General features: G+C 39.1%; 2 protein-coding genes across 3 annotated transcripts; both read right to left on the bottom strand.

The window, feature by feature from the left end:
- Window positions 1-1,865: 1,865 nt before the first annotated feature.
- LOC122662615 (coatomer subunit alpha-1) lies at window positions 1,866-7,050 on the bottom strand. Of its 2 annotated transcripts, XM_043858299.1 has the most exons (4): window positions 6,726-7,050; window positions 6,256-6,488; window positions 5,244-5,738; window positions 1,866-5,110 (listed from the first exon to the last, which is right to left on the bottom strand). In XM_043858299.1, the coding sequence occupies exons 2-4, from the start codon at window positions 6,461-6,463 to the stop codon at window positions 2,154-2,156; spliced, it is 3,660 nt and encodes a 1,219-aa protein (XP_043714234.1). In that variant the 5' UTR covers window positions 6,464-6,488; window positions 6,726-7,050; the 3' UTR covers window positions 1,866-2,153. The 2 variants fall into 2 exon arrangements, with proteins under 2 accessions (XP_043714234.1, XP_043714233.1); XM_043858298.1 differs by having other exon boundaries at window positions 6,256-7,050.
- A 6,076-nt stretch (window positions 7,051-13,126) lies between these two features.
- LOC122661917 (aldehyde dehydrogenase family 3 member F1-like) lies at window positions 13,127-19,177 on the bottom strand. The gene is made up of 10 exons (XM_043857429.1): window positions 18,945-19,177; window positions 16,340-16,408; window positions 15,550-15,646; window positions 15,263-15,469; window positions 14,977-15,101; window positions 14,617-14,721; window positions 14,318-14,490; window positions 13,921-14,011; window positions 13,671-13,820; window positions 13,127-13,537 (listed from the first exon to the last, which is right to left on the bottom strand). The coding sequence occupies exons 1-10, from the start codon at window positions 19,140-19,142 to the stop codon at window positions 13,301-13,303; spliced, it is 1,452 nt and encodes a 483-aa protein (XP_043713364.1). The 5' UTR covers window positions 19,143-19,177; the 3' UTR covers window positions 13,127-13,300.
- Window positions 19,178-27,999: the final 8,822 nt, after the last annotated feature.

Raw genomic sequence — 27,999 nt, 5'->3', positions numbered from 1 at the left:
CCCAAAAAGGAAGAAACGAAAGGAAAATTTCCCAAATCGGCTATTTCCTTCCCTCCGATTCCATGATTTCAACCAAATATTTTATTTGGACACTTAACCACTTCATTTACTCCGATGATGTCTTAAATGAAAAAATGTTTAATCACAACAGGAAGAAAAAAATAAAAAAAGATAAAATGTTTTAAGGCAAGGATAAGTCAATACATTGAATGATGAAATTTAACATATGGTCAATTCATACAATTCAGTATCACTTTGAGAGATCCAATTTTATAAGAAGGGGAGAAGATTTTCAAACCAAACGGCATAGAGGCAGAGGAGATTGTCTAATGAGTGCCCAATGAGGCATTCAACAGCATAGATGTATGTGTGTGTGTGTGTGTGTGTATGGAGAGGTTTTCTCAACCAGCGGCATAGACATGTGCCACTAATTCACTTAATTGTGCTACATAGACGAGGAGATAATGTGATTGATAGAATAGATGTCTTCTTATATTTGGAAAAACAATAGACCTTTGTGATAATAATAATCACTTAATTTTTATAGAGAAAGAATGCTAACCAATGTTGTGCCTCAGCGTGTATTTGTTCCAAACACAATCCAACGCAAAACGATCGACACACCCCTGATCTTCTCTGTCTTAATAGGGGATGCGCCGGACTTTTTGCACGGGGTTGTGTATGGGCGTAGATACACACTGCGCCAAGCGACCGGTTAGCATTCCAATTAGAGAGAGTTCTCTTAGCAAACAACAAAGGGTACAGTGGCAAGGAGAGCCAATGAGACATTGAGACGATTGAATAATTTTATAAATAGCGAGTAGATAGATCATTTCAAGTGAAGAGAGAGAGAGAGAGAGAGAGAGATGGTGCTATTACTATCATACCCTCCCACATCTCAAAGATATTTTTCTATTCTAACTATTGGAAGACAAGCAAATCAAAATTATTTAGGGTCAAAATTTGAACTGGATTTCAACCATATAATTCATTGTTTACAATCAACATACAAACATTCGATTTTGTCATTGAGTTTTCCAAGTTCCTAATTTGCCACACGACCCATTTTCTATCCTGAAGCTTTAGTACATATTAATTGACACTTTAGGCACCTCCCAACAAAATTTAGACCTCTCATGATCTATGGAGGCAGTAGCCCTGGTTTTAATATATTTATTAAAAAAAATACCCTTCCAAGCATGGCCCGTAAAGAACCCAATTATTCCCAATGATCAGCAATAGCTGATGTGCCAATTTTCAGTTTGGCCAACGGACGGCTATAGCAAAAGGTATTCCCAATAGTAGCACCTAACACAAATTATACAAACAACTCTGTTGTAAGAAATAAGTGACTTCATGTAGTTGCAAGAGGGATTAAAGGGAAGAAAAGTGAAATTTTCATACTTCAAGGATATTTTTGTAATCATCATCCCCATGTGACAATATCACTTCACTCCAAATCATTCCATATTTGATTATTAAATTCTATTTTATTTACATCTAATTCTCTTTTGGTTTAAAATATAAAATAAATATTACATACAAAACATATCATTACTAAATTTAGTAAAAAATTTAAGCAATTTATACAGTCAGATAATGTAATGATTACAAAAGTTACTTTTGTAGGTTTAAAATTTTTCCCACCCCTTCCCTTTAATTCCCCTTCAACCAAACGGAACCCTAAGGAATTTCATTTAATAATAACCAAGAGAGAATGTACGGTCGGTAAGGTAAGGTTAGCATGATAGCATCTACCATCACCAACCAATTGAGACGACAATTACCCAATCGATCACTAAAAGTGAATTGCCCAATCTCAGTCTCCACACCAAAAACTCAGTCATCTTGCCTGCCATTATCACTGAATTTAACAAAGGCCATTAGCTATTCTCGTCCATAAAGAACTATCAAATCAAAATTCTTAAGTTTATTACAGTAAGATTATAATCATCAAATTTAAAAAACTAATAGAAAAAAAAAAAAAAAACAAAAACAAAAGGGCAAGAAGAAAAACCAAACAATTCCAATGAAACTGGACTCTTCTGTTTCAATGTTCCTACCTTGGCTCTCACAGAAACAAAACCAACCAACCTAACGGTGCTTCAAGCAGCTGGAGAAATTTTAAAAGACTCCTCAACTTGGCGGCTCAATCATCTTATCTGAGAAGGTGAACAAAGCAGACCAGATGCATCTGCTCCAACCACTGCAAGATCACATACGGTACAGAGCTGTCCTTCCTGAGCTGGCACAAACCTAGAGCTGCAATATGGGCATGACACATCCTTCTGACCACGGTAGATTGGTACATGAGTCGCCCCACAAACCACAAATGGGTTTCTGAAGTCATAGTTGAGCTGGCTCACATCTTTCATGTTCTTTTCTGCAGCCTGGAGGACTTGTCTCGCTGTCTTTGCTTGGCTCTCAATGGTAGGGTTGGTCTCTAACAGCCGCCTTGCAAAGTTAGCGGCTGTGCTAAGGTTCCCTGCCTTGTAGCAAACAGTCATGGCATTCAACAATGCCAGTCTCAAGTGTGGCATCTGCAGGTTGCAGTGGGTGAAGTAGGCTGCAAGCTCCAGCAGTCTTACTGGATTGTCTCTTATTTCCCTCCTCTTGAGCTCCATTTTCAAGCCCAGCACATACTCTTTTGCTATGATTATCAACTCCTTAACTTCATCAACTTCCCTCCTTGATTCAACCACAATCAAAGGAATGGTATGAAGTACACTAAGGAAAAGCCTCAAAGCCTCTGTAAACTTCGCACTTGTTGTGGCCTTGTAACCTGCTTTAAGCTTCTCTTCCAACTGAGAGAAATTGTAAACAAGGGCTGGTGGGCCCCTCACATTGGGGCTACCTGACTCACTCCATCCTCTCTCAAGCGCCAGTGGATTCACAGGAGCTGGAGGGAAAATACGTAGGTAGCTATGGCTACCTGTGTGTAGATCAATAAACAGTGGCTTCAAAGGAGCAAAGTTCTTTATACCCAGTTGCCGGCTTAGCAAGCGCATGGCAGTATCAAAATTCCCAGCTGCTGCTTGTTCACCAGCAAGAGACGATCTCTGGGTCCAAATCTGACTAACTGACATGCCAGGAGTTGGCGCAACAAACACCATAGAACGGGCACTAGTGGCAGTTTGAGGGCTATCAACTTCAGGTGGCAGTTCCAGATCCTCAAGGTCCCATCCTCCTTCCTCATCATTTTCTTCATGTGCTACTTCCCCATCCTCATCCGCTATGCCAACGTCTCCATTCTGCATGCCATCCACGTCAACAATATCCAAATCCTCACCCCAATCAGCATCAGCAGTCTCATCATCTTCCTCTTGGGCACTCCTGCCTACATTGTCTAATCCACCCTCAAAAATGCCTTTCATAACTCTCAACAATGGCCAATCTCCACCACAAAGAACAGGTGAAGGGGGCATCAGAAGGGATGGTACTTTACCCTCTGGCAAAGTAGGAACATTATCCCCCAGCTCAGCAGCAAGCCGCTCAGTAACATCCTGGAGACCATGAACAGCCGCCGTAACATAAGCGAGAGGCAAATGGCCAGCATTCTCCAAGATCTTGACACGCTCCCTGATGTCACCCAGATAAAGGGCATTGTGGAATTGACCCATCACATCGTTCTTGATTTCAGCAATCCTCAGCATTTTAGACAGCTTATCCAAATTCCCTGTTATCAGATACAGGAAGGATAGCCTCTCAAAGTTTTTTGTCCTCTGGTAAGCATATTCCACAATGCTTGCATTACCCTGACGAAGTGCCTCAACCCCCAACCTATACCAATGATCTTTCTCATCGATTTCCTTGGCAGAAGCAACAGCAATCTGGATATTTCCACTCTCCAGAGCCAGATTGAACCGTGTCCTCTCATCTTTCACAAAATGGAGGGCAACTTCTGGGAAACCTTTCCGTTGCAGATACGCAATCATGGCCTGCCCACACAGCTGTGAGTTCCTAATCATGCTCATAACCTGATCATATCTTTTCCTTAAGAGTGAGAGCTTAAATATGTACTCAGTTGCATCTATAGTTATTGCACGATTCTTTCCATCCCGATCCAAGCAATAAATGGTATTACCAGAAACCTTTGTAATGTATATTGGAACATCAAGGGTTTTGATAATTCCACTGTCACCGTTAGGAAGGCAATACTTGATATGATTCAGTGTTGTATATAGGAAGACACCGTTGTCATCCCAAGCTCCACTTTTCACACGGATTGTCTCATGAAGGGTGCAACGGTGCACAAGTTTCTTACTTGCAATGATTATTGAATGTTTGCTCAACAATGCAACACTCTCCATGTCATTTGACCAAACAACATATTTAACAAAAGGGGTCTGGAGATCACCAAGAACAATTCTCTGTTGGAGATCAAAGATGACCACTCTATCGTCCGCCCTGCAAAGCAAATTGCCTGTTCCAGCATAGAATATTGCATCGGCAGCAATAGGAAGTACACTCTTCTTCACAACCTCATTTTTAAGGTTCTTCACCAACACTTGATTGTTGCTTTTGTCAAGAACAGCAAACCTGTTCCGAGCCACAAAAACAGCTGATCCTCCAACTCCTCTTCTCGCTTCTTGCACAGTATCACCCCTGCCAACACTGTCTTTGGGTACAACATAAAGTTCATAGGAACCCCCATCAACATCTGAGCAGATCAAGACAACATTTTCCGTAGGGCTATACGACATTGTCCTAGGTCCTTGGTTCAGGCTGGTTGAACCAGGGCGTCGAATTGGGATCACTTGAATGTCCTTCTGAGTTGAAAACTCATAATACCGAAGGAAACGGTCTTTAACGTAGTACAGAGAATCACCACTCAAGGAAAAAGCAGGTCTTTCTCTTTCTAACTTGAAAACTATCATACCACTATCATGACCAGCTGCCAGAAGGTTCATTTCCGGATGAGCCGCAAGGATCCAGAACCGATCATGCTCCCTTCGGAATGTCTGAACACCAGTCCTCTTTGTCACATCCCACACACGAATACTTTTGTCCTCTGAATTGGAAACAATAATGTCCTGCCTAGCATGAAACATCACACATGACACATTATTCATGTGTCCTCTCAATGTGTCTACTTCCCAAGCTTTCGTATCTGAAGACAAAGAGTAAGTCAGCCTTAATGGCATCATTCAATAATGTTATAGACAGAAGAACAAAAAGACAGAAACAAAAGGTGAAAATGGAAACTATAAGGAAAATTAGACAACATAGTTTCACATTATTACCATTCATGCGCCAGAGTTTCAATTGGCGGTCATCTGCTCCAGACACAATCAAAGGCAGGGTAGGATGGAACGAAGCCCAGTTGACTCCCCGATCATGCCCTTCCAAGACATACTTGACAACAGCATCAACACCACCAAACAAATCTGTGTTCATCTGACTCAGCCGCAGGATGTCATCTGCAGGGGACACTGTCTTCTTCCTCAAAGCACCAATATCCCAAACACGAACTGTCTGATCCAAGGAGGCAGAGACAACGAGATCTTCTTTAGGATGGAAGGAGGCACACATGACATAATGGTTGTGGCCAGTTAAGACAGATATACAAGTACGAGATTGCCAGTTCCATATTCTGATAGTCTGATCATCACTTGAACTAACAATCCATGGGTACTCATTGTGAAATTGAACAGTACGAATGTAATCCAAATGCCCAAGAAGAGTAAACAGACATCTGTGCATCTTGTAATTCCACACTTTGATCTTGTAATCATCTCCTGCAAAAGCCAATGTTCTCCATAAAGCAAGAAAACGTGCCACCAGAACTCTTCTAATAACATATGGCCATATGGGACATGAATAATATCAAAAAGACAGGTAGGCACTAAAATCAATCAGTATGAGTAACCAAAACCATATATTTGACAGACATTGTGTGTCAGTAAGTGTTCTGATTGTCAAAGTCATTTATCAACAAACAAGTTGTCAACTGAAATGGTGCCAAAGGGGATGGGGGAGAACCAAGCACTACAATGAAGGGCAAGAAAACACATTTATTGACTGGATCTATTCCTAGCATACAAAACCAGTAAGTAGGCCAACAAATGCTATGAGGCAGAAAGCACAAAAGTTATACACGATCCGAGTATGAACTGGATCAAATTATGACACAAAATTGTATTGGAATAACATAACGGAGAGAAAATGGCTCCTACAGCATGCATCCATGAAGAACTGTGTAACATTGCTTATCAAATAAGACCGAGCTGTTCAAGCATTGGCAGAGTTTCATACCTCCGGAGACGAACAGCGGCTGAGATGTATGGAAATGGACACCACGAACGGGCCCATCATGCTCGTCGAATTTGTCGATAAGAGTCCCCATCCTGTAATCCCAAAGCTGGATCACACCACTGTGAAGACTCGCAAGTATCCATGGCCTCTTAGTATGAAAACTCAGGCCCTTCACCCGATTACTCTTGGTCTCGAATTTAGTCAGCATCGTCCCCAATCAAGTGTCAAAAACCCTAATAACGTACAAGAACAGAAAGCAAATAGAATCACAGCTTTCAGCGTCACAATTAACACGTTCTCCAATCCGTCAATAGATTGATACGAATTCAAACTATCGATCAATACAGTTTTGGGGCAAACAATTTAGGGCAACTATCCAGATGACTAGGAGAACGAAACAGAAATAGATCTCAAAAGAGAAAATTTCTCGATAACATGAGAGATCTTGAGAGGGAGAGACGAAATTTCACCTCAGATCTAAGAAGAACAAGTCCAGATCAAGCGGAATCCATCACTGTCTCCGAATCGCCACCATCAACAGCAGTAGAGGAAGGAAATCAGAGGTCAGTGACGAGAAGGGGGAGCGTAGGATAAGCAGAGGGTGTAGGTTAGAAGCGCAGAGATCGGGTCTTGAGAAGACAAACAAATTAGAGAGCGAGGTGTACCCTCGCAGATCTGGCTACCAGTGTCTGTAAACGTGCTTGCTGCGCTGTGCTGTGTCTGAGAGAGAGAATATAGAGGTAGCGAGGGAAAGGGCATAAAAAATGCAAAATAACCGAGTCTCGGCTGGAGTTTAATCTCTTTCTCATGTACAGTTATAGTTGTACACATGGTTTTAGTCCATAGTATTGGATCGGGTATCGTTCATCTGCATAATCGATATGATATCGATATAGTATCAATATAATCGATCATGTCGAACACATTAATCTGCCCCTGATTTCCCTTAAAAATTAGGTTTCTTGATTATTTTACCCCTTGCCTGTACTATATCACCGTGGTATCGGCATGGTATTGGAATTGATGACTAGCAAAATCATTACAAATCGCCCCATATTGCTCAATACGGATGATACGATATCGATACCTCAAACCATGATTGTAAAACAACTAGTAGAGCATTTTCAACCAAAAAAAAACAACAACTAGTAGAGTGGAGCTGTGTTTTTAGTTATTTGTATACTGTGTTGATCTTGGCAGATAGTGATATTGATATATCGTTTCGATTCGAAATCTAATTTCCCGTTTTTTACTGTATCGGTTATCCATATTGGTGATGTATCGATATCAGGATATCAGGTCCGACAATTCCAGTAGATATATGTGAGATGCATATGAATCAAATTATTGGACCGAATTTCATAAGTGGAAAAGAGGAATCTGTATATCCATCCCATCAGTACCAACGGATGGGATTCTAACTTTATCAATAAAGGTTGGAGTACAATCACATGATCAACATCTTGTTTATGGTAAAAGGATTCATTGAAGGATAGCATGTGTACAGCCCAAGGTTCAAAATCCAGGTATCGGACTCGGTATCGGTCATTGCCAAAATCTTTTTGGATCGGGGTTGGATCAGTCAAAAAACCCCCCAAAATCATTTTTTTATAGATCAGGTCATGTATCGGACAAAGTTAGTGGATGTTTTGATCTCGGGATTGGATCGGCCGATATTATCTGGATCGGATCGATCAATATCGATCTAGATAATATAAATAAAAAAAACTTGAAAACTTTGAAAAAAAGAAAAAAAATATATTCAATTGGATCGGATTGGCCAATCCAAGGAACGATCCAGTCAAACCTTTCCGTATCAATCAAATCTTGGGATCGGCCTTGACCGATGCCAATCCGATCCAGCCAATATTGGTCGATCTGATCTGAGATTACGAACCATGGTACAGCCTAAAGTTTAAGATTCACAAAGATCAAGCCACATAATGGAATTTGCTCAATCTATCATACACATAATAAACAGGGTCTTCCCAGTCATGGCATCTGAAATATTGTTCGTAACCCATGGAATACAATGAAATGATATGAAATCAACATAAGAGAATAGTCTCCTGATATCTTAAATAATGGTAGAAAATTCATATAGTGGAATTCGGTTCTGATCATGGATATAGTCGATGACCTTGCAATCTGATTCCTCCTGAAGTTTAGTGAAACTAGCAAACATAGCTTCTAAGCATACATTGAATTGCAATCACATGATCACATCACCAATGGAAACAAAGATTCCTCTACTACACAGGTGAACGAAAACTTACTCTTAAAATGTAATTTTTTTCTCTCCATTGCATTAACATTAATTCTGAAAGATGTTTACACGTCGAATTGAATTTACTTGGTGTTGATCATTGTTGCTTCAACGATTTTAATCTTTCCAAGGGCATCACTTGATTATACGTAAGTTGCAAATTTGAATAGTTGTGGTCCTTCGAAAAAAATCATTTTGACATTCTCGAATCTTAATCCATGTGAACTGTAGAGACTGTCCTATTGTCCAAATCCAATTTTGAGGTTGTCTTTTGTAAGCATTCAACCCAGCTTAATGGGTGGAAAATTTTATAAGACATTTACACGACCAATAATGAGGTATAGAGCCGGATGTAGGGTAGTGATGATGTGAGATGGATGAGTGATAAAAACTAAAAAAAGAAGGCAAAAGGTTTTGTGCACGGCCGTGGATGACACAGGATCGTGCCTTCCACTGTTGGATGGGGTGAGGGACTGTGTACATTACACAGTCATGCCCATCCAACGGTTGAAAGCACAACCAAGCATAGTGCACGGTCGTGGATGAAACCTCAATCTCCTTAATAAAGAATGAAATAATTAGAGCCAATTTAGAAGTAGCTCTGATACATGATTAATTGCGACAGAATCATTTGAAGTGGCATGGACATGTGGAAGGGAGACCCTTGAATGCTCTAATACGGAAGGGTAATATGATTCAGACTGAAGGAACTAAAAAAACCAAGGAATGTCTAAACTGACTCTAAGAGAAGTGAGAAAAAACTTGCATAGCTTAGGACTAATAACAAGTACCGTTTGGAATAGAGTTGATTGGAAACAAATAATCCATGTAACCGACCCCTTTTAATTGGGATAAAGCTGAGTTGAATTGACTTGAATATCCGATCCGGCTTGAGATTGTTTGTCAATGGTATGTTCTACATTGCTACGGTTCTTTTCAAATGTACTCCTTGAGCAATCAAGAAAGCATGGTTGGAAGGACGAAAATGGCCACAAACCAGAAAAAAAATGTTTTAAATTCAATGACAAATTTTTTCTTTATCTTTCAATCAAGTTCCTTGCATTTAAGTAAAATATAAAAGGACTGTCTAAATGTCACCCATATATGGGTGTATTTAGAACTTGACACCCTCTTTTAATCCTCTTTTAATTTATTTCTAAAAGTTCTTAAAACTAAGGGTAGAAAAGGCTTTTCAAAATTTTGTTGAAAGTGTATGGATTTACAGTTATTGAAAAAAAATGTGTTATACTAAAACGACAAAAAATAAGGTAACAAATTATTTGACACTTTTTAAGGGTAAAAGTATCAATAAAAAAAATCCAAAATATAAAATAACTTCACTTAGCAACGTTTATTTATCAAATTTAAAAGCATTTTGAATTTATTACACGGGGCGATTTTCCTTCACCTACGGCGAAGTATGTATTCCTTCACTGTGGGTCATGATGGAGTTGGGTTGGGTTCAGTCTGGCTTTTTAAAATTTGACCCCAACTTTGAGTCCCCTTAGTTGGGCACGACCCTGACTCAGGTCCTAAAATATGCAACATTGGATGAGTTTGGACTCAGGATCAGTGGATTGGAATCGTCTTGAATCAGTTGGGAATTGATGCTTCTAATGCCCTAACCTTAGAATCCATACATATAAGTCGGACGAGTCTGAATCGGTTGAAACGAATCGGCCCATTCTTGAAACCCTGAAATGATTGTCAAGGAATCACTCCAATCTTGTTTTTTTTGGTGGGTAGAATCACTCCAATCTTATCTATCCCCTCAAAATGGATGCAAAGGGATCAGAAAGAATTCAAGGATAAGAATGAATTAGACCCGGAAACACCAATATAATGTTTGCAGAACAGATTTTAATACACAAAGAGGATTCTTAAGAATTCATACCCATTACTCTTTTAACAACACAATAAATTTTTTTCCCCAAAGAAATACAAGAGAAATCGGAGAAAATCCAGGTTTTCCCACAGAAATACAGTAGGAAATCAGGAAACGAAGGGATAAGAACCACTAATCGAATCCGCAAAGAGGGTGGATTCGATTTGGTTTTAAAAATTGATTGATTTTCTTATTTGGATTGGGGAGCTTTTCCATAAAGATTGTTGTAGTCTTCAAGCTCTTCGTAATAGATGTCCCACACGCAACGAACGCATCCACTGCCGCAACAGTCCCCAGGCAATGGTTTCTCCGGCGGCGGAGGAGGAGGCGGAGATGGTACCTCTAATACTACCTCTTTCGCCTTGTCTTCCTCCTCTATCTTCCCAATCAACGGATCCTGTTGCTGTTGCTTCTTCTTCGCATCATCGGCCATCCCTGATGCCGTTGCCTGCCGAGCAAGATTAAGTTCAGGAAGATGATGTCGATTTTTATGTTCAAGATATATACGCGGAGGATTAGGAAGAAAGCAAGCCCTACGATTGCTGAAGCTATGAATTCCTCGCAAAGTCACCCTTTTCACGCTCAGGCTTGGACTTCTCATCACCGGCTCTTCAGCATCTCTCGGACGGCTAACCTTCCAACGAATCTGTCACGGATCAAAGCTTTTGATCGGTGAAGAAAGGTCAGCGTGTGACGAATAAATAACCTGAGCTCTAGAATTTGCGGTTTTTTATTCTGTATTACATGGGGCTTTTTCCTTCCCCATTTCCGTCACGACTCACGACTCACGACTCGCGAGTCGCGGGATCGTGGATAATCCAATGTTCCAAGAATTCGAATCAGATCAGTGGAATCGGCTATGACCGATCCCAATTTCGATCAGATTCTGATCGATTCAGATCGAAATTGATTTGATTCCCTTATTCTGAATTGACCATTCTGCCCTTAAATTTGGATAAAAGCTAAATTTTGGACTATTTTACTCTCAATAGATACCACAGATAAGTATCGGTATCGATCTTCGGCAATGGCAATATGTATGTGGGCTGATATGGCAATACGATACCAGTACTTATACCATACTTGCAACACACTCTAAGGGTGGATTTTCAATAAAACTTGCAAATAAAATTTTTTTTTTTTTTAAAGAAAAAAAGATTGCTAACACTCGCATGGTTCCTGCACCTAGATAGGATCATGCGAAATTACGATTTAGTTCTTAATGAACTAAAAAATCTCATTCAATCAAATACTCTCATGCATGTTTTTATTGGCTACCACACTGATGCAAGTGCTACACGATCAAATAACAATTTCTTACCCACATTTTAACCGAAGTCCTTACCATGGCTCACTTACAAAGACCTTCTTCTATGGTGCACTTACATTTGCTATATTATGAAGTGATGTGACAGTACTAGGATAGGGGTGAAATATGTTGATCAATTGTAAAATTTGAAAGTCAAAATCAATCATATAATCATGGGAAAATTACCTGATTAGTTACTTTTGGGTTTTCATTTACAAAACTGTCCACCCTATGTTTGAGTTAACAAAAATAGACAAAAACAAGTTTAGTTTGACAAAACTAGACAAAATAGTGACTCTCCTTCCTTCCTCGGCAGTTTCCCTCTGAAAAAATCTCTTTTTTTTTTTTCCTTTGTTACTTGGGGTAGCAGAGAATGGCGGTGGTTGGGACAAGGGTAGGTTGCAGGAAACGAAGGATACCTGGGCGAGAAGGCAATGACAGGGGTAAAAATATCTACAAAAGTAAGTGTGGGAGGGAGAGACACTATTTTGTCCAGTTTTGTAAACCTTAACTTGTTTTTGTCTATTTTTGTTAACTCAAACATAGGGTGGACAGTTTTGTAAATGAAAACCCAAAAGTAGCTAATCATGTAATTTTCTCTATAATCATCAATATATAAGCATTTTTCAAGTTTTGAAGGCTACAATTTTGCACAAAAATGTCAAATAGTAATACCAACTCTAAACTCACCCCTCTCATAACCTTGCATAAACGAGACCAAGACTAGGTAATGACCACGTTTTCCCTTCAATCTGAAAATTTATATAGATGAACCCTAACCATACTTTGCCACAAAACTCCACCTGATCAAATGAATCCCTATTTATCCCCCTCCCCTTGTATTGGATGAAAGAGTGTGGGGAGAGGCATGCCAGATCGACAGATCAACATGGCCAAAACCCATGGTTTCAAAAATCAGAATTGGATCAGTTGAATTGGTTGTGACCAATCCCGATTCCAACCATTTCAGATAAGTCGATTCTAGGGTCTTTGTGATCAAATCTCTGGGTTTTTTATTTGAGAAGTCAATTCTAGGGTTTTTGGGACCAATTCCAATTCGCTCCAAATTGGAATTGACTGGAATTGATTCAACCCGATTCCAAGTTTTAAATCCTTGTGGAGACCCAAAATAAACAAACACAAAGCTCAGGTTTAGATTCAGTGAAAGGATGAAACTCCAAATTCTTAAACCATCTTCACCCATCAGGTTACCTGATCAAAATTTGGCTCTCCCGAGATTCCGAGAAGGGACTGGAATCTGTTTTTTTATGTTTCTGACATTCCTACTTTCACAGACTTGAAAGTTAAGGTGGAGGGAAATCACAGACTTGAAAGTTAAGAGTTCACCTAAGAACAAAAAGAACTTTAAGAGCAGATATACTTCTTATACATAGAAATACATCCAATACTGAACGATGTAAATGTTTGGCCTCTGAACAACAACTATCCTACATAACCCTTTTAATAGTAGCTGGAATCATCTAATCTGTTCACCTTTCTTGGTCAAAGAGTGATCAGTTTTTATTAGTTACAGGAGTAAGGGCCTCTTAAGTATTCTAACAACTGGCTGGAAGGATTTTGATAATCATCTCTTCAACCCCATCCACAGAAGCAGCAGCCCAAAATAATCAAAACGATAAAGCAACCTGATAAATTTAAGCTTGTAATCATTCCAGGGAGGGTATCGAGCCTGTGGTTCCAGGAAGAAGTATCTGCGCAGAACAGCCTTTTCATGGCTGAATGTGTCAAAAGAGAACTTCCCATGGTAACTTCCTATACCACTCTTACCAACACCACCAAATGGTAATTCAGCAGACACGTACTGCAAGTAGAACAAACCTATGCATTAGTACCCAGATCAGCCTCAAAAATAATTTCTGTAACTGCAAGTAGATGACATAATTTAGATTAAAAGGAATTCCAACTACTATGCATGGTTGTAAATGGTGCAATACATGAATTAGGACATCGTTAAATATGACACTTCCAGACGATGTTTCTGACAAAACCCGTCTCTTCAGCATTTCATCCTTGGTGAAGACATAGATTGCAAGAGGTTTTGGCTTTGAATGTATAAATTCAATGCTTTCCTCAATATTCTTCAACTGGAGAAAGGAAAATTATGAGACTTTCTTCAATCACTTCTTCAACAAATGCCAAATTTGAAAACTATGCAAGAAGATTGCAAGGTTAAAGATTTCAAACTGTGATTATTGGAAGTAATGGGCCGAAGATTTCTTCCGTCATGAGCTCAGATGCTAGTGGGGGATCCAGCAAGATCGTTGGCTCAATAAACCTAGAACAAAGATCACAGGGTGATTAGAGAAAGATTACATTGGTGGATTCATAATATATATATCATTTTCAGAGTGGTACCAATCAAGCATTGAACATTAAAAAAGCTGCACATATTCAGAGGATTGTCAATTATTGTTTTCTAGATACCATGAAGAACACTAGGGAATTACATTCTCACCAATTATCTACTGAACCACCATGAATGGTTCAAGTATCCCAACCATCTAATAGTTATTAACCTTGCCTATAACTATAACTACTAGATGCAAAAAAAAAAAAAAGAGAAAGGGGATTATGGAATTACAGTTTGTCTTCATCTACTGAACCACCATGGACAATTGATTTTGAAACTCCTGGGTCTTCAAGAAGCCTACACAGTCTCTTAAAATGGTGTTTGTTGACAATCTTCCCACTGGCCCTTGTTTCTACTATTTTTTCACCAAAGAGTCTCTTGATTGACTTCTTCAATAAATCAATCTAAGAGGGAAAATAAACAAAGAGATTGAGAGGAATATGTCAAAATGTGAACTTTCTATAACTAGCCACGAAAATCAAATCACATACTGCAAATAAGAGAAAAGAGTGGGCTTATTAGTTAAAAACCAGAGTCGATGCCAACTTCTCCTCCACAAGTAGATAATCCACAGCCAAACATGCTTGGCTATTGCAGCATCCCCACTTCCCTGATGATATTCTTTTAACAGCCATCTTAAAGAAAACATAAAAACAAGAAGAAGTAAGATAATCTCTACCATTCTCATTTTGGTATTTATTCCATAAGAAAACTTGGTTAGATTGGATAGCCCTCCCTTATTCATGAACATTCTGCATTAACTGTGTGTTTACTTTTATTTGATCATCAAAATGATTCTTTCCAGACCAGATAGCATATGATTAAAGAAAAACAGAGATTAAAACAGAGTAATCATGGAATTCAAAACAACATTACAGAAAAATATTAACCTCTCTGTCCGAGGAGCTCAATCGGGAATCGAGGACAGTGGGGCATTTCCCACCCAACTCTAGAGTAACGGGTGTCAGATGCTTAGCAGCTGCAGACATTATTACGCGTCCGACTTGTGCACTCCCTGGATGTGAATGGGTAATGGTGTTAATCAGTAGCAGAACCATATATTCAAGTAGAAAGCTTTATAGATTATATACAATAAAGGGAGATAATCGACGAAAAAGGAGTGGCTGAGTTATTCCAGCAAATAAAAACGAAGTCTTGAAGTGATATGTGGGTTACCAGTGAAGAATATCTTGTCCCATTTCTCTTGTAAGAGATGCTCTGATACGGACACTCCTCCTTCAATGACCTTAATGGCTTTAGTGTCCATATATCTTGAGATGGCTTTTGCCAGAAAAGAAGAGGTTGCAGGAGCATGCTCCGAAGGCTTTATAACTGCTGTACACCCAGCGGATATGGCTCCTATCAATGGTTCCAGTGACAGTCCTGCCAACAAACACCTTACGAGCATGAACTTCCGTTACTATTGAGCTCTTGAACAGGGAAAAGCCGAAGTAACAACTCACCGATGGGGTAATTCCAGGAGGAGAAAATGAGAACAAGCCCAAGAGGTTCAGGCACCACTTCACCCATTGCCGGAAAGAAAACCAATGGAAGTTGAACCTGTCCCATTCACATAAAATGCCATTAACCCAAGAAATTTGAGAAAGGGCTCTGACCATGGCGGGAGCTGGATGGTCCAGCCCAGCAAAACACAGGGGTGGGGGGGGGGGGGGGTTGGTCATTTCACAGGTGGGACCCACTTGGGTTCTACATGTGAAATGAGTAATGACCAAACCCCCCTAGTTTTGTTGGGCTGGACTATCCAGCTCCCTCCACGGCTGGAGGAGAGCCAAATTGCGGAAAAAAGAACCTGGCTTTCCTTCAACCGTGGCGGGAGCTGGAGGATCCAGCCCAGTAAAAACATGGAGCTTTTGGTCATTTCTAGGGGGGCCACTTGTGAAATGATCCAAACACTCCTGTTTTTGCTGGGTTAGATCCTCCAGCTCCCACCACGGCCGGAGGAGAGCCGAATACCTGAAAAGAACCATACAATTTGGTGCAGTTCGAGGTTGACACCTATAGGCACGACATCCAACGGTCCAAGGTTAAAGAGTTTTTTTTTTTTTTTCCAAACTGGGCTCATTAGATGTCACACCTGTCAAGTGTCGAGTTTTCAGTCCCAAACTGCACCACATTGCACTTTTAGAGAATTGGAGAAGATTTTTTCCCCCTACAAAGTCATAACAATAAAAAATGCAAAACAAAAAGGAAATAATAAACATAATAAATGGAAAAATTAAAAGATTAACTCACCTTTTTGGGCGCCACCCATTTCTCTAGATGCTTAAGAGAATAAGTCAAAGATTTTAGTACGATTCCAACCTGAAGAAGTTAAAAATAAAAAAAAAAAAAAAAAACAGAAGAAGAAACAAAGAGGAAAAAAAATCAGAACACCTATACAAGAAACATACATGGAGTCAATACGTTCGGTTCTGGTTTTTTATTTGATTTTGATTCAGTTTGGGGGATATAATATGTACAAATCAAAATCAAAATCAAATTTAATAATCTTAATCTCGAAACCAAATCAAATTAATTGGTTTTATTTGATTCCATTTGGTTTGTGTATGGCCTCATTAATTCAATTCAAAATTGATTTAAGTGGAAATAACCTGATAAAACTTTGGTTGAAGCAAATAAAGTAGATTTACAACCTCATGAAGATAGAGTCTCACAATGTCATCTTTCATTTTTTTTTATACAATTCAACAAAAGAATCCAAAATATGTAATTTCATACAACTCAACAGAGACGCATGATACAGGGTTTAGCATGGTTTAAATTTGGTTTGATTTATATGGATTACACTTTATTTAGTTCATTTTTCATACGGTTCGGTTTTGATTTTTGAGATCCAACCGTTGTATGGTTCGTAACCCATTGTTGCGCAAAGAAAGAAGTGAGGTTTCCCTCCCTACAACATAAGAGATTGTATTGGACCCGAAGAACTCTGCAAAAAATCTTTATTGATTGATTCAGTGATTGATCCCTTTCTTATGGCACTATGACCTCTATTTATATACGTTTCCCCCACGATTCCCTTGCCAAAGACATTCGAGAGTGTTTTCCTTCTTTTTCGAATGATTGAGTCCTTCTAAGCTTTGAATTCCCCTTGGAGGAGTGATTCCCTCCTAAATTTTAGCCATTAGGAGTCTTTCCATTCATAGAGTGTGGTTTCCATTCTTAACGACCTCAGGATTCTTTTCAACTAACTTTGTTGACGTGTCCCTCTACGTTTTCCTTGTCTCTTATGATGTAGGAGTCTTTGAAGGAATATGCTTCTAGGGCCCCCACTCTGTCATGTGTCACCCAATAATTGATTGGATACAATATAGTGTATCACCCATCAAAACATTTTTTCCTATTTCTAGAATGTGAGATGTTCATATACACGAGCTGTATAGCCATCCATCTCCTCATTATTTTACAATTTGATCGGGACCAATTTGATAGCTCATTTTTCTGTCAAAATCAAATTATAAGTGAAATATGACTCTAACATTTATATTGGTATCAGAGCCAAACATGTATTACAAGGTGTGAGTTAATATTGTTTTATGTTCTTTTTTGTATACTGATAGTGCTCTGTGCCGGAATCACTCCCTATTGATTCTCATGCACAAGTAACTCATGGAACTCTAATTCTCTTTAATTCTGTTTCTAGGTCCCGTAATTATTACATATTGGTCAAAGCCTATATTTCTGTGTGATCTTTCCATTGTTTTGTCTGTTAAAGTTTATGTGGTGTGTGGGACATTAGAACTATTATTGAAAGAAATTGACCACAAACGATATACATGACCCCATGGGTCAGCTTTGGATCTAGCATCATGGACCCAAATAGGATTCAGATCTTTCATTAAAATGAAAAAACCCTATTCTTGGATCCTTATTTTATTCCATTTTTCTTTAGTTTTAGACTATTAGTCATGGACTCAACAGTAGAAAATCAATGAAATTTACCTCTATCTATTTACGTGTTTTAAATAATAAAAAAATTCCAACAAGTCATGGATATATGGAAATTTTTGCTTCTTCTTCTTCATTCTGATTTCCAAAATTCAATCTTTCGATTCTGATCCCATTCAGATTGGAATCAATGGAGGTCAATACACTATACTATCAAGCTCCTATTTGATGTAAACGCCCTTATGATTGATATCGAGTCGATCATGGCCGATACCAATATCGGAAGAGGATAAAATGATCTTAAAAAAACCAAAGAATCAGTATTTTGAAGGGCAAAACAGTCCAATCAAGCCTGATACGGCCGAGACCAAGTTGCGTCTAGATACCGATACTTAAGACCATGGTTCCCTCTCTAATTCCTTGGTCGTCGAGTGCGGTGCAGTTGAGGTTGAGAGATTGACACCTGATTGATGCGACATCCAATGGTCCGATATTGATCAAGTCAGTTTTTTTTTTTTTTTCTTCTCCACCTCAGCACCGACACTGTTGAATGTCGCGCTTATGAATTCTCAACCTTGAACTGCACCGCACTGTACTTTTAGGGATTTAGAGATGATTTTTTTTTCCGGTTCTTACTCGCTCCCCCAACCCTACTCCCAAGTCCACAGCTCCCCTATCACTCGCAGAGGGGAAAAAAAAAACACATGGTTCCTAGGTCACCTATATGTGTCTTTACAAATTCCTCTTATACATGAGAATTGAGATCGAAAGAAAAATCTATTTTTTCTAACAAATCTCCTGCCAATACAGATCTAAGTCGGTGTCACGCCATTACTGAACGAAGATGGAACAACCAAACTGATCTCCCAGAGACTAAATTAGTGTGAACTTGGAGCTATGGAAGATCAAGAAAATTAATTAATGCCGGAGATCAATTATAAGTACTCACCTCATCTCGATATGCTTCGACCCGATGCTTTCCGAGATCTTCATGGAGGACTGCAAAGATTTGATCTTCCTGCTCTCTAAGGAGCTTGACGAGAGATCGCAGTTGTGCCTTCCTCCACGCCACAGTCCGTGTCGCTCCACTACGGAAGGTTTCTCTCAGCTCCTTCAGGTCTTCTTGCAGTGCCAACAACGGTGCCATGGTTTTGGAATTTCACAAACTTCACTTCAACTCATTATCTTAGATGAATGGATGAATGGATGAATGAATGACTCTCTTAAAAAGACTAAAAGCTGAACTCCCCATCCAAAAGTTTAAATGCTGCCTGCTTGTAAATAACTTATACCTCACTCATCATAGTAATCAAAATTGACAACAAGAAGCGGAATAAATGCCAACTGCCCCCCGAAGTGGGAAATTAATTAAAACGCCTTGGTTTGCCGTTGGGCGTTGGGTGTGGGGTTTTAGCAATCGGTGAATCACCTTTCAACCAATTTTTTTATAAAAAAAAGGAGGTTTTTCACAGATGCCCCCTGAAAATGCCCATGGCTGATTCTTGCATAGAAACATCAGAAAAATATGGACCGAGCTTCCCCTCCACGTATGATGAATAGGATCCCATTCACCGAGGGTCTGGAGAGGATAAGAATGGATATCGGGAGTGTATTTTGAAACATACTAAAACCTAAAAGGGGTTTGTGAACCCTAGGATGATAAGTGAACTGTCCTCCATAAATTTTTACTAACCGGTGGGAGTTGAACTCACAATACCAAAAACCTGTTCGCCACTTCTTTCCTTCTCTCTCTCTCTCTAATTAAAGAAGTAGGATACAGAACCACCAATTCCTCCATTAATGCACCTATCCTTTTAATCAGCATAAACCAATTAATTCGTAGGCGATCGAATAGTGTTCTTCAATTCTACTGCAATTAATCTTCATGGAGCGCCAACAGATTGGATCTTCTTCTTCTTCTTCTTCAAGTTATGATGTGTTTATCAACTTCAGAGGCGAAGACACTCGCAATACCTTCGTTTGTCATCTTTATAGGGCTCTCAAGGGTCGTGGATTCCATTATTTTCATTGACAACAAAGAATATGCAGATTCTAGGGCTTCTTAAGATTGAGTCAAGTCGACTCCAATCCGAATCAAGAGTGATTCAACGTATTAAACACTAGTTTGGTGGGTCTCAATAGTACACCGTTGGCGATGTAGGGACCCGGTAGCTGGTAGGGGATAGGTACATCGACAATTAAGATGGGAATAACCAAAAAAAAATATTTGGTATGGTATGAATTTAAACGCTCGCCAAAAAAAATGAAACCAGACCGTACGAATTTTATACATATAGATTTGAAAAATATCAGACTAAAAAATTGACAACATACCTACTTAATATTTTGATTTGTGGTCATAAACATTTTTAATATTAAATTGTTGGCCAAAGATTTCATATACGGTCGTGTCCCCTCTCACAAATAGTTGGAAAAGTCATAAACTCCCACCCATATTTAAATTTTTTTTTTCCTCTCAAGTTCCCTGCCAGGTCTGGTTCATAGGTTCCTCTAATGGGGAGGGCAGAAATGACGACCTCACCCCACCCAGGCAGTGTGTTCGAGTAGGGGGTGAGGTCATCATTTCTGATCCCCTATGAGAGGAACCTATGAACTTGATCAGGCAGGGAACCTGAGAGGAGTAAGATTCATATTTAATGCCTTGAAACTCCCACCCTCTCACATGCACGGCTTACACAGTTGTAGATGAAAATTATCCCTTAAATTGTTTTTAATAAAGAAAAAAAATTTATATGTAATTGGGATCAATCAATTCTAGAGATGACCAAAAAAAAAAAAAACGTGGGGTAAATCAATTGGAAATCCGCCAAAATCGGTCAGATTCCACCTGAACTCTAGAAACCTTGATGAATAGCCTGCTCTGGAATGGTAGGAATCAGGATTGTGGTTGACTGACTCGAATCCACTTGATTTGGCCAATTTGTCTGATCCAATTTCGTATTTTAAATCTGTGTATGGTATAACTAGGGGTGTCAATTGGTTTGGTTTTGGGTTATTGGTCCAAATCCTTAACGGTTCCAACTCTAAGGTGTCAAGACCATAATCAGACCAATAAGCTTGCCGGATCCAAATATGAGACCCAGGACTGTTAATTAATGGGTGGTCCGGTTTTGGTTTTTAATCAGTTCCAAACATTATTGAGCCCAAAACAAGGAAAGGGAGAGTTTTTCTAAGAAAACGGGAGCTTCATCATACATAAATATAGTCATTAGTCTTGTAGATCCAAAAATAAAGACATTGATGCATATATAAATAAGGAACAACTTTAAGAGTTCATGATTTCTATTTCAAACTCAACTCATATACTGGACTTAAAAGAGCAACAAAAAAGCGCCACTTAAAAGTCCCAAGCAATGTAATACTATTAATAGGTTAGGGTTTAAAGCCTTCTAGGGTTTCAGATTTCTAATTTTCCATTCAATTTGTTTACATATTATCTGGTTCCAATGGTTCCGGTGCTACTAGGTCCTTAATGGGCTATCGGTTCTAGAACCGTTGGGAGACCCGGATCAAAATCGGCCCGAACCAATAGTATATCTCTAGGATCAAATCCATCCCAATAAGCTATTAGGTGGTTCGGTTCTGGTTCTTGTCGATCTGGATCGGTTCCAGTTTCCGTTTCTGATCCTAAATTGACACCCCTAGGTATAACTAGGCCTCTTAACCCATCTTGTTGATATCCCTTAAATCTACAGACTCAGGTAGGTTTATTTGAATCCAAACACCAAATCCATCTCATTTCTCAAAAATTTTTAAAAAAAAATTTATTTTATTTTTTCTCTTTTTATTTATTTCTTGGCAGCCAAACATAACCTTAGGGATAGCATTATGGTTTAGCTTGGGGGTAGGTGTTGAGGTTGGGACTTGGGAGTGTATTGGTGGCGGCCATTGAAAGCAGAGACCCCATGCCACGTAACAGATCTCACACCCTCCTTGAAGTGTGGATCAACCCGCCAAAAACGGGTCCCACATCCTATGAAAGGTTTTATGGGGATGGAATGGAATCCGGATTCATCAATGTCTCTTATACTCTTGATTGGAACCGGCTGAGAGACAATAATACGTACAAGTAATAATTGAGGGGGTGACAGACTTAGAAATGGTGGAGCTGATCCAATATGGCTACAATGGAGAAGTTGGTGTTCACGGCCAAGCAAAGAGAGAAGATCCTTCTGCTTTTGGAGAGAAGCTTGTGTGCAGAATAAGAAACCAAAATGTTGAGGTGGTAGAAGATTCTTAGAGAGAATTTTTTGGTCAATAGGATTCTAAGAGAGAAATATGATGATCGAGCTCGATATAGCTACTGCAGCAATGGTCCTGTGGGTGGAGATGCGGGAGATGAAGAATTAAAAGTAAAAATAAAGGCAAGAGATCATTGTTTGGTCATGCAGTGGAGATGCGGGAGATGAAGACTTAAAAGGAAAAAAAAAAAAGATAAGAGATTGTTGTCTGATCATGTAGCGTCTGCACCAGCGTGAGTGCCAACGAGAGTGTACGTAGAGGCATCAAAATAGAAGTGATTTTTATTTTATAAGGGGCAAGGTGGTACTTTCATGTACTCCAATGTCTAGGCACAAGAGCCACGTGATTAGGAAGCAAAAAACTATGAGAATATTTTCTGAACCATTGATATTTGCTGTGCCTTTTCACATGAAATTTTTAGGAGAAAAGAGTATGTGGATTTTTTTCTCACACTCTCCCACAAAAAGGGCCTCATACAGTCATACATGTATTTTTATTTATTTTCAAAATGTGGATCCACACAAATGATACTTTTTTCAAATCACTCATTGGTGGTAGTGTGCAAATTCCTTCCCACATTGCCAGCGTGGGAAACCTTCTTTCACATTTTTTATTGTTTTTTATAATTATAATAAGGGATGGAAAGAGAATGCCACCCGGTCACGCTAGACACACCACTCCTACGTCTTGACACAAGGGCGCGCAAAATGATCGCCACACTCCCTAGAACCCCAGAAATGACTAGGGGTGCGACGATCATTTTGCGCAACCCTATGCAAAGGGGCGGTGTGATTGGCGCGATCGAGTGACTTTCTTTGACTACTTTCTCCCACTAAACTATTTCATATGACCATAGTTGGAAAACCTGGTTTTTTTTACTTGACTCGTCTCTTTTAGAAAAACCTAATGACTCGGCCTTGTCAAACTTGATCAAGGCAAGTCACATCTTTTAATTTTTTTAATACAATAAATATGTATAAATTAGCAAAAATTTAGAAGAAAAAAAAAGGAAAACCAAGAAAGAAAACAAAGGATTTATATGGATGGAACAAGAGAAGAGAGAGGAGTTGAGGGTTTTTTACTATTTCAGAATATGGATTAATTATTTTACTCAACTCAAATTCTAAGTGAATCGGCTTTATGATTTTTTTTAAAAACGACTAAACTCACCAAGTTTGTCATGACTCGGGCAACTGAGTCTTATTTGACTTGAATGATTTATGACCCAATCTCGTCAACTTTTATTTTGGCCTAGTCTACACGACTCTTGACTAGGTTTTCCAAAATTTTGACTCATCAGGCGACTCGCCCCCAATCAAAACCCGATTTTTCAACTATGCATATGAGATGATATAAGAAACCATAGCAGCTCAAAGAGTTTTTGCCCCTTTTTATTATTTTATAGGCATAGAAAATGCTAACCGATCGTGTACTCCCTGCACCAACAGGGTAGCCCATGAAAGTGTGTGCAGAAACTAAGGGACTTTTATCCTCTCAAATACGGTGCACTATCCATTGCATCTCACTTGTGCATCTGACAGGCAGTGCACCTTCTTTAAAGTTCACCCTCTCAGTCTCATGGCCACCATCGGACGCTAAAGTGCATTGGGCCATGTATCGCACAAAAGAGGATAACAATTCAGAAACCAAGAAGTATGGTGCTCTTACTCTATGATCACCGATGTTCTTCCATCTCCAACCAATTCCGCTTGGCCTTGGAAACATATTACGGACTTGCTTTATATTTTGAACTTATATAGTGATACTAGATTTACAAAACATGGGAACTCTTTTTGTTTAGCTGTAGCTACTAACTTGGCCCACCATGCACACGCCAAAAACATTGTGTATATCCCTTTATATTAACTTAATTTTTTCTTTTTCACCAAAAAAAATTCAGAAACCAAACTATGGGTTAAACCATGGCCCCCCATTGAATTGAATAGGATAGCTACTCTAACACAAGTACACAATTCCCCACTAAACATAGGGAGCCACCAATGCAAGCCCATTTACCACCAAAAAAAAAAAACAATGCATGCCGAGGATACATCCCATCAAATCTTTAATTCTTAAAAGCAACAAGCACCTAACAAACTTTACCAAAAAAAAAAGTTGACATTTTTTTTTGGGAAGAAGTTTTCTTAACGGGGGTGTGGCCTACGCCAACACTCCCATGAATCTATCTCTCTCCTCCTTAAAACAAGGTGGTAGAGGTGTCTTTTCACATGGGAAGGAGAGAGATAGACTCATGGCAGTGCTGGCATAGGCCACACTTCCGGACAGAGATCTTTTCCCAAGCACTCCCATGAGTCTATCTCTCTCCTCCTTAAGACAAGGTGGTAGAGGTGTCTTTTCAAATGGGGAGCAGAGAGATAGACTCATGGGAGTGCTGGTGTAGGCCACATTTTCGGACAGAGATCTTTTTTCCTTTCTTTTTTTTAGGATAAGGAATGCTAACCGGTAGTGCAGTGCGGTGTGCACCTGCCAGACACAACCGTGTGCGAAATGACTGGTGCACACTTGGTCCTTTTCATCTTTACAGGGGGAACACCAGTCATTTTGCGTACAACTATGTCTGGGTGCAGGTACCTATCGCGCTACCCGACCAGGTGGCATTCCTTTTCCCTTTTTTTTGGGGTAATAAATAAACTTGACACTTGACAAAGAAAAAATCAATTAAAAAAGATTGCAAAGAGGCAACAACTATGAATGGCTGGCCCCTTTTTTTTTTCTTTGGTTATCCCAAATTATTTATCACAAATATTAAATAGGGAAAGAGAACGCCACCTGGTCATGCAGCGAACGCCGCCTCTGTGCCCAGATATAGGGGTACACAAAATGACCGCTGCATCCCCGGTCATTTCCATATTTCCAGAGAGGTGGATAGTCATTACACGTGCCCCTATGTATGGGTGCATGGACGGCGTGCCATGCAGGACCGGGTGGTGTATTTTCTCCCTATTAAATAATAGGTTCTTAAAATTTTTATCATAATATTAATTATTGTGTTTAGTGTCAATTTATTATTCACACTGTTAGCAAAAATGCATTTAAAACTTCATTTTAAACACGTTTTTCCATATACTTCCCAAACATATGGGAAAAAAGGGCAAACGACAAGCATTCCCGTTTTAAATGCCTTTAAAACATGTTTAAAATACACTCCCATTTTTTTGGCATTTTTTAAAACCTTGGGCTCAAGTGACTATATCTCTTTCTCCTAAACTTTGGTCGGCCCGACTCTTTCACTAACAAAAAGATGACTCGAAGGGCTATTTTCAGGATAACACCTTCTATCCAAGGTCAATGCACGTATACCGAAATTGAAAGCATATATTTTAAATAAAAATTCCTCAATTTATATGAGAATAGTGCCATTTTTTTGAAATATAAACGTTTAAAACCCGTATCGTCCGTTTTTTATTTTTTACCATTCTCTGTTTTTTTGGCCTTTTTATTTGACCGTCTGTTTGCAATTTGTTACCGTTTAAAATCCGTACCGTAAAACTCCATTTTTTTATTGTTCCCGTTTGTGCTAACTATGATTTGTACACAGGGATTCTCCCATAGACTCCATCAAATAGGGGGCATGGGTTTTTATGTCATCTAAAATGGACATTTATGCCTATCTGCCTGCATTAAATGATAAGATAATGCGCGATGAAACCCTGTCCCTCCTCTCCTGTCCACCTTCATATGCTGGTATCTTTGGATTGCTAGATACAACATGGTCTTCAACAAGAAATATTGGTCTCCTATTGAAGTTATAAAAGGTACTAGCAGAGATGGTGTATCTGAAATTTCAAAAGGACACCACACTGCCTCTTCACCATTTTTTCAGCTCAAGTTTCATCTACATTTACTGCTCTAAATATATGGAGGCTCCCTCCTCACGGCTTTGTGAAAGTTAATTGCGATGCTTCGCTGTCCAAAGACGCAACTATGGGAGGCCTTGGTGTGATTATATATTTGGGATCACCTAGGAGTTCCTCTGCTCGTTGTTTCAGAAACATATCACCTTAGCTCCCCTTCTGTTGGAGAAACTCTTGCCGTTCATAATGGGTTGTCTCATGCTCTCTCAACAAGCCAGCAAAGAGTCCAAATTTGAATCCGATAATCAGGAGATTATCAAGTATATCAATGTACAACTCAAATGCGTCCGACTCCTCTACTTCCGCCTGTCCCTACTGCCGAAGTAAGGCGGAATGTACTGCCTTACCCCTGCCTGAGTGCCTTGCCCGAGCGGGGGTAAGGCGATACTTTCTGCCATGCTTGTGTGTGGGGCGCACGACAGTACTGGGCAGGCGGAAGTAGAGGAGTCAGATACTATCCTATTGCTTTAGCGCCAATTTTAAAGGATATTAAACAACATTGCCTATCTTTTGTTAGTTACTCTTTTCTTTGTATTCCCAGGGATATCAACTTTGTTGTAGATACCTTAACCCGAAAGGCACTATCTATTGGCACTATCTATTGCATGTAAGAGAGTTTGGCCTATCTCTTCTCTTTAGCTTCAACTCCTTTCTCACTATGAAGACTTTTCATGCCCTTCTCAATAAATTTTCTTCCCCAACCCGCCCCCCCTTCTTAAAAAAAAAAAAAAAAAAAAAAAACCAAAAACCAAAGAAGAAAAATGGGATCATCCAATGAAAGCAAATGGTTATGAACAAACCCTCAAAGAAATACCCTCTTCATGTACGTGTTGTGCCTATTTAGAAAACGAGAGAAAAAAGTTGTAGGTTCATAGCATACCTTCGTGCCTCCTTGTGTTTATCTATCTCTTTCCTTATAAGAAATGACATATCTTCCATTCCTGTGGAAGAAGAGAAATAGACACAGGTAGGTGCTGGTGTATATATAATACATACGCACCTAGATAGGGAACTCAATCTCTTAGAAAACTTAGCCTAAAGTTATGTTTGGGTACTAAAAATAGAAATAACATACTAACATAATAACACAATAAATCATGATGATGTATTGATTGATTCATGTGTGTCTCTTTGCCTCAAATTCAATTTTTTTGTTTTCGTTTTTTTTTTTTCACGGATTCCAAACATAGCCTGAGTGCCTAACAAGATTTTATTTTGCATAATTTTTTCTTTGTTTGGGTATAGTTTTGCATAATTCAAAAGTTGGTAAAAGCATTTGTGGATGCTGATTGAAACACTTAAATTTTTAATTTGTGCAATTATTCTACCACATGGAAGAGTAATGGGGGTAATTTTAATCATTGAATTCCTAAGGAATGGAATGGCTCAGGTAGTCTGTGCACCTTCTTGGTAATCTTTAAATTTTCAGTACTTTTTTGCAATAATGTCAATTTTAATTGGGTTGAAACTTTGAATCTTCGCCAGGATTTGAAAAATCGGATGATTTGGGCCGATATTGTACGAAAACTAGGGTATAGGGTTTCTTTTAGCCAATTTTCCATCAATTCTGGATTGATTCCATCCAACCTGGACCAATCCGGATCTCTATTCCTACTTTTTAAACCCTAATCTTGTCATATAAGCTTATGAACCGATCATAGTTTTAGGAATCAGAAACCGATCAGCCGTATCAATTGATTCGTATCAATATCAACCGTGATTGATATCCGATATTGATATCTAGTCAATATTGATTGGCTGAAACGATACAAATGTGATATTTTTTAATGAAAACTGCTGTTTTGATATGAAATCGATACGGATTTGGTCTGATGTGTATTGAAATCAGTACCATTGGCATCTAAT

The sequence above is a fragment of the Telopea speciosissima genome, chromosome 5 (genome assembly GCF_018873765.1).
Source record: "Telopea speciosissima isolate NSW1024214 ecotype Mountain lineage chromosome 5, Tspe_v1, whole genome shotgun sequence".
NCBI lineage: Eukaryota > Viridiplantae > Streptophyta > Magnoliopsida > Proteales > Proteaceae > Telopea > Telopea speciosissima.
Note: the sequence above shows the minus strand (reverse complement) of the source record. Positions and strands in the feature narration are given on the sequence as shown.